The following is a 9200-nucleotide window of genomic DNA, read 5'->3' on the forward strand; positions in this document are numbered from 1 at the left end:
TACGGGAGTGGACAATGACGTCAGACGCAAAGGCAGTTTCTGGGCACGTTGATCCCATAAATGATCCACTTGCAGTTGCCAGAAAAACAAAAAAACAAAGGCTTATTTGAAAATTATTTAATTCTTGGATTTCAAGCTGGCTTCTATAAAACGTACATATATACGACATTGTCCCATCCTACTTTTTTACACGATCCCAGGAAGCGAAATCAGAGAAATAAATGTGAACTTGTCGCTACTCGGATGTGATGTTGGGAATGAATAACAATTTTCTCCCAGAGAAATTATTAAAAACACAGTTGAAAAACAGCCTTTTACGATTATTTAACAACTGACATCCTAATAGACAAGACAACCTTTTTATCTTTGACAGTAAATTGGACAGTTTATTATACAACCACCAGACCGACCGTCTACTCTCCATGCGCATGCGCAGTACTATAAAATGAAGTACTTCCTGATGTCCTATAGAGGAAAGTGGAGTTTTCTCACAGTGTTGAGCAAACGTTCAAGGTTAAAATCTGTCTGGGTTGACTGCGTGGACGTCTGTCCTCCCCACGGAGTTATACCGTCTTCTGTCCGGAGAGGACATCACCTTATTTTGACCGCTAAATGAGATGCAGACAGTTAGAAAACTCATGAAAGTATTCGTGACGAGGCGCATCCCGCAGGAGGGGATGAAGATCCTGTCAGCGGCTGGAGTGTATGCAATTTTGTAGCTTCTGTAGTTTCACATATATCCATCGCTACAGTCATCTTCATCGGCCAGCCTGTATCTCTAAATCCGCCTCTGTGCCTGGATGTTATGCCATCTCATGCATTTGGTCCCTTTCGGTCTCTAAACAGGTGCGAGGTGTCTCTGTGGGACTCTGATGAACCCGTGCAGAGGGCAGATCTCCTCAAAGGTGTGCAGGGGGCTCATGGTCTGCTGTGTCTGCTGTCAGACAAGATCGATGCAGAGGTTCTGGATGCAGCAGGTACTCATAATGTGTGTGTGTGTGTGTGTGTGTGTGTGTGTGTGTGTGTGTGTGTGTGTGTGTGTGTGTGTGTGTGTGTGTGTGTGTGTGTGTGTGTGTGTGTGTGTGTGTGTGTGTGTGTGAGAGAGAGAGAGAGAGAGAGAGAGAGAGAGAGAGAGAGAGAGAGAGAGAGAGAGAGAGAGAGAGAGAGAGAGAGAGAGAGAGAGAGAGAGAGAGAGAGAGAAACTAGGCCATTGTACTCATCAATCAATGCATTTAATTTATTTCAGCAGGTAATGACATGATACAGGGTGTCCTGGGTACATAGTTAAATAATAACCATAATACCTATTTATACAGCACCTTTTGAAACAAAGTAAAACAGTGCTTTACAGTATCCCAGACACAAAATATAAAACAAGATCAAAAAAACAAACAATGAAAAAATTAAGAAAAAGCTGTACAATAATAGTGAGTTTTAAGAAGAGATTTAAAAGACAATCTTATATAAGATATTGTCAGAGCCTATAGTATTTTGGGGGTATTTTTATGCTTTTATTACAGATAGTAGTAGAGAAATGAAGACCAAGAGAGGCAAAAGAATCAGAATCAGAACCATTTATTGCCAAGGACGTTTGCACCTATAAGGATTTTGTCATGGCAGAAGGTGCATAACATTAAACAATAACATTAAACAATCAACACAGTGCAAGAAATAGAAACATATTAAAATGTACAATAGATTATAAAATAATATAAAATAAAGTGCACAACAAACAGATAAGAGGACTGTAAACAAGTGAAATGTTAAAAGTGACGAGTGTGTTTAAATAAGAAACCGGGATGAGCAGGGGAGTGTCTGGTAGGAAATTGGAACAAAGGTCCCCACTTGAATTCAAACCGTTGTTACGATTCATGGTGAGCGTCTTCGCCCCTAAGCTACCAGCTCTACTTTGATTCAACGATAACAGACAATAAAACATGAACAATTCTAATGACGTGAAACAGAGAAAAGCAACACATTTAAACAACCAGAGTTTCTTTGCATAGTGAAATATTATATAATTATGAATTGATTATCCAAATTGTTGAAGATGAATCATCTTTTGATCAGCTAATGGATCAATCCACGAATGATTTCAGCTCCAATTAAAACACATCAAACAGTAGTTCATTAAGTGTCTAGATTGTGTTTCATCTGGTCTGTCTCTGATTCCAGGGCCAAACCTGAAAGTAATCAGCACCCTGTCTGTGGGATTTGACCACATGGCACTTGACGAAATCAAAAAACGGTATCTCATGTCTATTAAAATATCCTTCAACTAGTAGGGTGAAGTGTCAAGTGGCCTCTGAGTTAAATTGGTGTCTATTTTCAACAGTGGTATTCGTGTTGGATACACTCCAGACGTCCTGACTGACGCCACAGCAGAACTGACCGTAGCTCTGCTGCTGGCCGCTGCTCGCAGATTACCAGAGGGAGTGGAGGAGGTCAAAAAGTCAGTCTCACCAAGTTCCACATTTACACTAATCAGTGTCTAATTTGATTGAGTGACACAGCGGCCATATAGTCTTGTTCTTTCTCTCCCAGTGGAGGCTGGAGCTCGTGGAAGCCTCTCTGGCTGTGTGGTTATGGTCTGTCTGGCAGCACAGTAGGAGTCATTGGCTTGGGACGCATTGGTAAGGCTTGCTGTTGCTGCTTAATTTACTTTAGATTCATGATAATAGGATATTATATCACATGACTTGATCCTGTTGCCAAATCCAGTGTTGTCAAACCTAACTAGCATCGTGTGATGTTATTTTCCCGACAAAGTTTTAAAAGCTGCTTGTCAGTGAATAACTGGTTGTGCTTGTGTTCAGGCATGGCCATTGCTCGGAGACTCATGCCCTTTGGAGTGAACAGGCTGCTGTACTCTGGGAGAACAGCCAAAGCCTATGCTGCTGAGGTGAAAGGAGAGTTTGGTAAGAAAAAGGAGAGAAATGTACACAGTGAAAGGGGACAGAAGAAGTGAAGATCAATTAAGATTATAAAACTATGAGGGTTTTGGTTAGAAGGTCTGCGTATTTGATGTGTTTCCTCGTTTGTTCTTCCTCTCCTCTGCTGGACAGTTCCCCTGGACACACTCCTGTCTGAGAGCGACTTCATAGTTGTTTCCTGCTCCTTGACGCCAGAAACCCAGGGCCTGTGTGACAAGGCCTTCTTCAGCAAGATGAAAAACACGGCAGTCTTCGTCAACTCAAGCAGGTGAACTTCCAAAGCAGCGCAAACGTGGGTGTGCAATGCACACTGTGCATTATGGGAAAAGCACTGGTTTGGATGGGTGTAAAAGATGTCATGTATATCTGACTCCGGCTGTGTTTGCGGTTAAAATACGTAAAGATGACGATGTGGTGAATTACTGGTTTTAGGGGAACTGTGGTGAACCAGGAGGATCTGTACGAGGCTTTGAGCAGCGGACAGATAGCTGCAGCTGGACTAGACGTCACAACACCGGAGCCACTCCCAACAGACCACCCTCTTCTGACGTTAAAAAACTGTGGTGAGTGGACAGGATGTGAAACACGTAGACATGGTTTTTTTTTTAGGCCTCTTTTCCCACTTTACCTTCTCGACATTGTCTTCTTAATGGAATTTTCTGTCCTCTCCTGTCTTGTGCAGTGGTGTTGCCACATATCGGCAGTGCCACCTACTCCACGAGAGGCATCATGGGAGCTTTGTCAGCTCAAAACCTGCTGGGAGGTTTGCAGGGCACAGACATGCCCAGTGAACTCACCTTCTAGCCCCTGAAACTGCTGCGCTGCGCCTACTGCCTCCTCTGGTGCTGCAGTAACAGATACAAGTAATAGTCTAGTAATGATCTCCTATGTGAGATCAAAATGAAGGGAGGAAAAAAGAAGAATACTAATGTAGTTTAGGTAATGCTCAGACACATGTTTACATCATATCAGTGTTAACTTGATAGTTTTGTTTCATCCTGTCACACGTACTGAGTTTTAATACACAGTGTGCATTTTTGAGGAAGGAAATGTTCGCTGGAAGGATTTGTCATCTCAGACGTGTACATTCAAGTTCTTGAAAAAGAGGCTAACGAACAAACTAGCAGCACTCCTTGATATTAGCTCTTATCAGAACACACTATACATGCTTAGAATGGCAGTTACACTGCAAAAGAACAATGTCTCATTTGCATTTAAAATGTCTCCTTCAAAATAAAACTGGATGTACTGCTTGCCATAAAGATTAGTGTTATACCTCTTGGTTTGCACTTTATTCAGATGTTAATGCTGAACACTCCCGTTTTGTGTAAAATATGATTTCTCTGAATAATAAAAAGTTATGGCCCAGTTAAAATGTAATGCTGTGTGTGTGTGTGTGTGTGTGTGTGTGTGTGTGTGTGTGTGTGGAAATGTATTATGCTCAAAATAGATTGAAGATCAATAAAAAATACAATAAATAATTTATTCTTTTATCACTCAATGTCATTTTTTAGCACCAGTCAAGGAGGATATTTTCAGTGCATTCACATCAGTTTGGCAACATTTGTATTCCTTCCATTTTATGGAATCATTTTAAAAAGACCACATGGTTGAGAACATTAAAAACATTCTAAACTTAAGAATTACATTAGCTAATTGACTTTGAATTCATGTAACATAAAATCATGTGTGGGGTAATAAATAATCTAGTTTACAGAGTAAATTTTTTCAAAGAATTGTGTTGAGTTGTGCGACTCAAAGGTCTGTAAGGTGAGTGCAGGTCACAGCAGGGTATCTGCGAAACATGGATCATCTTTCCAGTTCAGGCAGGTATTTTTCGAGTGCTTATACAGATGAGAGGACTGGCTGAAGCGTTTGCCACACTTTGGACAGGGATAGGGCTTTTCTCCTGTGTGGACACGAATGTGTTTCTTACAGTCAGTCAGGTTCATGAAGGTCTTACAGCAGATTTTGCAGGCGTACTTCTTCTCCCCTTCCACCAACAGCACGAGGTCTTCAGCAGCTGCTTTCTTGCACTTGGACAGAACATCCTCTGAAGCTCTGGTGAGAGGCGGACGTTCAGCAGCATCCCCCGCCGATGCCGAGGAACAATCTGTGCCTGCTTCTGATCCGGGTGGCACTTTAGGAGCGATGCGACGGAAGGTTGTTGCCCCTGAGCTTTTCCCGGCCCTGGAGGGTTGGATGAGGGAGGTTTCCAGACCGAGGCCTGGTCTGATGCCACTCAGGAACCCTGCTAAAGAGTTCTGGGTGGGCTGGAGGATGAGTGTGTCACTGAAACTGGGGCTCTGAGTTGGGAGAAGCTGCTGCAAGGGGACAGGGGTTACTGGAAAAACTAGTGAGGAATCAGAACACTGAGCAGAAGAGACTTCTTCTGAGTTTTGATACAGCTCCCCAGTATCCCCAGCAGCTGCGGGAGCATCACTGGCAGTGGCAGCAGCGGTAGCAGCAGCAGTGAGGCTAGCTAGGCTGTCTTCTTCCTCCAAAGCTCCCAGTACACTTTCACTAGTGGGATTGAGGAAGCAGGAAAAGGCAAGTTCTGATAGGCTGTCTAGGCCTTCACTGTCTACTGACCCGTCACACAAATGTCCAGCCTCTCTTTGTGCGTCGGTTTGAAGATCTGCGCACAGCTGTAAAGAGCTAACATCACACTCTGTTGGGCAGGCTGTGGCCATTTTCTCCTCATTTAGTTGTGTGTCAAAATGGTCCGTGCAGTCTTGTGGTGGAGATAGAGGAGAATTGTTTGCTAGACCTGGGGAGTATGAGGTCAGGTTTTCCTTTTTCACCTCAATCATCATCTTTGGCTCCTCTCCCTCTTCCTCCCCTTCTTCTCCCACCTTTACTTTGACCACAGTGTCTCCCTCTGTATCTTCACCCTTCTTCCACGCACCTACACCTCCCGTGCTGCAGTCCGATTGGCTCGGCAGCTGGATCTCCTCCGACTCTCCCTTAGTTGCTTCATATTTCTCCTCCTCCTCCTCCTCCTCCTCGCCCCGGCTCTCCCAGAGTCCGTCGGTGGTCTTCAGGCAGTCCGGGGACAGCAGCTCCTCTCCACCCTCCTCTGCACTGACGGAGCTTCTAGTTACAGTAGGTGAACACTCCTTATAGTTTCCCTCAGCCAACCTGCAGGACCTCTTTCTGCCACCGAGCCCGTCTTCGTGAGACTTCCTCTTGTGCCTCAAAAATGGCGCAGCACTCTGCTCCCCACTGACTTTACCCCTCAGCCCCTGGTCTTCAACCTCACCAGACTGACTAACCTCCACTCCCACTTCCACCTCATCCATGCACTCCTCCATGACAGATGTGGCCTGTTGCAGCAAGGCCGACGATGGAAACTGCTGCTGCTGCTGTTGCACTGACCTCCAGCCTTTTGGGGGCGATGCAGGAAAGTTTTTCCTGGACAGGTGGAGCTTGCAGGCCTTGACCACAGTGTTGAGATGCAGGTGTGATGCCGCCAGCAGCACATCCATCACGTTGGAGGCCCCCAGAGAGAGGGTGGAGGTGTAAATCATCTCGAGCAAGGTGGAGAAGGCCTCTGGGGTCACCACCTCCGGATCTAGCTCCATCACACTGGGGCCCTCACCTCCACCTAAGTCAGCCCCTGGTCTGCCCACCTCATCACCACTGTCATTGGAGCTCATAAGAGCCCTGAAGTGAGAGCTGCATGCGGCCAGGATGGAGCGGTGAGCCTGGAAGCTCTGGCCTCCAACCACCACCACACAGTCACACAGCTGAGCATGGAGGCGCTGGTAGTTGAGCTGCTTGAAAATATGCTGGAAATGACCTGGAAAGTCCATAATAAGCGGTGGAGTGTGTTGTTATTTAATAGCACACGTGTTATTTTGCAGCATCCGTTGCGCTATTGGCAATACAGTAACACAACGAAGGTCATTGTCAGGAAAAAAACGCTGTCAAACGCTTCTTTTTATCCTCATTTTTATCTGCTGAAAATGTCATCTGGCTGACAGGACTGTGACATTTCTAAGGAGCCTACCTCCGATGTGAAATGTATTGTCTGTTGTTGTCGCAGGGTTTCCGACAGATGCTCTGGAGTATGGGCGGGCCTTCTCCAACAATTACCCGGAAGGATGCGGCGCGGTCTCAAGCTTTGTCTCCGAGAACAGCCGGATATCTGCACAGCGGTTCTTCTCCTGCCAACTCACATATAATATCCAAAATGTTACCTTTTTATGGTTATTATTCATGTTACTGTTTCAGAGCGATCACACTATCAGCCGGTTTAGCCTCCACCGTCGACGCCTCCATCGTTTGTCTCACTCAGCTTCAGAATAACACGACACCGCCTTCAGGTGGTGATCTTGTGGAAGTGCATTTAAATGTAGGTACACCTTTTGTCATAGCTGGTAAAAACTAGCTAATTAAATAATATTGTGATGGTTCCTGCGCACTGCAAGTCAGATATATTTAACTATGTTTTGTACATATCAACCTTTTTTATTATTAAAATGTAAATGTTAAAGTGTGCTTATACTAGTTAAGATTCCCATTCTGAACTGATGGTTTGCCAATTGATGGGTCCATACTGTAAATACAAAGATGTAGATGCATCACTGGAGTAAATGGCATGGAAAAGCTTTGAGCCAAATCCCAATGTCCCCCCTCACGGACTCACGGACTTTGAGGCGCGCTCCCGCGAAGTCCGTGAGGGTTTAGTTCTGTCCCACTGTCAAATCCTCAAGTGTTTGAGGGCTCTCTTGCAGACATTTTGAGCCCATTATCAACCCTTTCCTCTCATCTTGTGAGGAAAGAGCCTTAAGTATTTAAAATCAGGGAGTACAAAGTATAAAATAAATACCCACAATTATACATCTTATTTTTTGTCGTTTTCATGGTAGCGTGATATGTTGCAGCAAAGTGCTGTCCCATTCATATTTACACCATTTCGAGCCCCTGCAGCCTCTCACACTCATTGATGTCGCTGCTGCAGGTGTCAATTATAAAGAAAAGAATACAAGTAGACAGTGAAACACTTCCCAATCCTTTCTTGGTCTCCGTTTTTATTTTCAGTGATTACATTAAGATTTAAAACTCATTCATGAAAATGTTCGTCTCAACAGTGTACATGTGTAATGCAGTTTGACAGTGTACGTTCAATATGCGCAGGGCTGAGCAGATCTGCTATCCAAAAACAAACGGTTTCCTTTTAACGTGCAAACACGGCAGGCATACACACTCTCAAACTTTGCATTTAACAATAATGACATGTTTAACAAGAAAAGCAGACTAAAGTTTAGACAGGGGACATGAGAACAAAGGTGTTTCCTCGGGTGCAGTGATGGACAGACACTGGTTGTCTCCAACACAATTAGCTGCAATGGCCCCAGTTGTCTGCTGCTGATGATCCATACTGTCTATGATGGAGTAACTCTCAGTGGATGAGACCTGGTGCTCTGCTCATATGCTGTCCAGCTTCTTTAAAACATACGGGGCTGTAAAAACAGCAAAAAACAGATGATTAGATGATTATCTTAATGATTTGTGTCTTCTCTGGGATTAAGGACATTTGGCTAGAGTTGTTGTGAGATATTGTATACTATACACGACAAATAACCTATATTTTGGTGTGCTCGTGCTTCCTTTAGTACATAAATGGATTATCACATGCACAAGATGACCAAACACTCTTGTAATTATCAGTGAAGCACTCTAAACATTTTTTTAGTATTTCGCTACATGTCAATGTCATATGCCTGTACTCACTGGCTCTGAGAAGGGCGACGTAAATAAGAAAGTTTCGTAAAGATGAGACGACATCTTGTCGCATTTTCTTCTTCATCTCCTCTGGGTCAATTTTAGGCCCGAGTCCTTCCAGTTTGAACATTATCGCTGTGGTTTAACTGGGTTTTGTTCTTCGGTCTGCCTTTCGTGTTGAGAATTCACCGTCCCAGGAGCGTGGATGAAATAATCTACACCGGAAGTACGTACCAACGGAAGTTACGAAGTTCGACGGTGCGCATGGAGGGACAAATCAAAAAGGCAAAAATTAAATGTGGCCCCTTAGTATTGATTTTGTTAAATATGGCAGAAATATATGATTTTACTATTTTAATTTAATTTTGGTTGATTTAAAGTTATAAAGTTATTATTTTTCTGGCGGTATCCCTTCAATAATTCGTTTTCATGTTCTGTCCTGTAAATATTATGGATGTGTACGTCCTGTGAGGTTAGGGGGAGGAAACACTATAGTCATATCCACTTAAATATAGTATTACAGGGAATCCACCCTAG

At 43.9% G+C, this 9200-nt stretch overlaps 3 protein-coding genes across 3 annotated transcripts; 1 reads left to right on the plus strand and 2 right to left on the minus strand.

Moving 5' to 3' along the window:
* The first annotated feature begins 459 nt into the window (after positions 1-459).
* On the plus strand, positions 460-4429 carry grhpra (glyoxylate reductase/hydroxypyruvate reductase a). The gene is made up of 9 exons (XM_068714689.1): positions 460-703; positions 847-977; positions 2176-2248; positions 2336-2452; positions 2545-2633; positions 2817-2918; positions 3066-3201; positions 3366-3496; positions 3616-4429. The coding sequence occupies exons 1-9, from the start codon at positions 618-620 to the stop codon at positions 3735-3737; spliced, it is 987 nt and encodes a 328-aa protein (XP_068570790.1). The 5' UTR covers positions 460-617; the 3' UTR covers positions 3738-4429.
* LOC137875463 (zinc finger and BTB domain-containing protein 5-like) lies at positions 4403-7204 on the minus strand. The gene has a single exon (XM_068714688.1). It carries the CDS (start codon positions 6746-6748, stop codon positions 4715-4717), a length of 2034 nt encoding a protein of 677 aa, XP_068570789.1. The 5' UTR covers positions 6749-7204; the 3' UTR covers positions 4403-4714.
* Positions 7205-7937: 733 nt separating this feature from the next.
* tomm5 (translocase of outer mitochondrial membrane 5 homolog (yeast)) lies at positions 7938-8888 on the minus strand. The gene is made up of 2 exons (XM_068715428.1): positions 8673-8888; positions 7938-8401 (listed from the first exon to the last, which is right to left on the minus strand). Exons 1-2 carry the CDS (start codon positions 8791-8793, stop codon positions 8367-8369), a joined length of 156 nt encoding a protein of 51 aa, XP_068571529.1. The 5' UTR covers positions 8794-8888; the 3' UTR covers positions 7938-8366.
* Positions 8889-9200: the final 312 nt, after the last annotated feature.

Source organism: Cebidichthys violaceus, unplaced genomic scaffold (genome assembly GCF_023349555.1).
Source record: "Cebidichthys violaceus isolate CVI_PGR_0920_01 unplaced genomic scaffold, fCebVio1.0.p SCAF_2, whole genome shotgun sequence".
Classification (NCBI taxonomy): Eukaryota; Metazoa; Chordata; class Actinopteri; order Perciformes; family Stichaeidae; genus Cebidichthys; species Cebidichthys violaceus.

Excerpts from the sequence above, each read along its gene's own strand:
- grhpra (XM_068714689.1), top strand. The coding sequence starts at position 618 with ATGCAGACAGTTAGAAAACTCATGAAAGTATTCGTGACGAGGCGCATC. Across the intron at positions 3,202-3,365 it reads GTCTTCGTCAACTCAAGCAG|GGGAACTGTGGTGAACCAGG; the intron begins GTGAACTTCCAA and ends TACTGGTTTTAG. Across the intron at positions 3,497-3,615 it reads TCTGACGTTAAAAAACTGTG|TGGTGTTGCCACATATCGGC; the intron begins GTGAGTGGACAG and ends TGTCTTGTGCAG.
- LOC137875463 (XM_068714688.1), bottom strand. The coding sequence starts at position 6,748 with ATGGACTTTCCAGGTCATTTCCAGCATATTTTCAAGCAGCTCAACTAC.
- tomm5 (XM_068715428.1), bottom strand. The coding sequence starts at position 8,793 with ATGTTCAAACTGGAAGGACTCGGGCCTAAAATTGACCCAGAGGAGATG. Across the intron at positions 8,402-8,672 it reads CGTCGCCCTTCTCAGAGCCA|CCCCGTATGTTTTAAAGAAG; the intron begins GTGAGTACAGGC and ends CTGTTTTTACAG.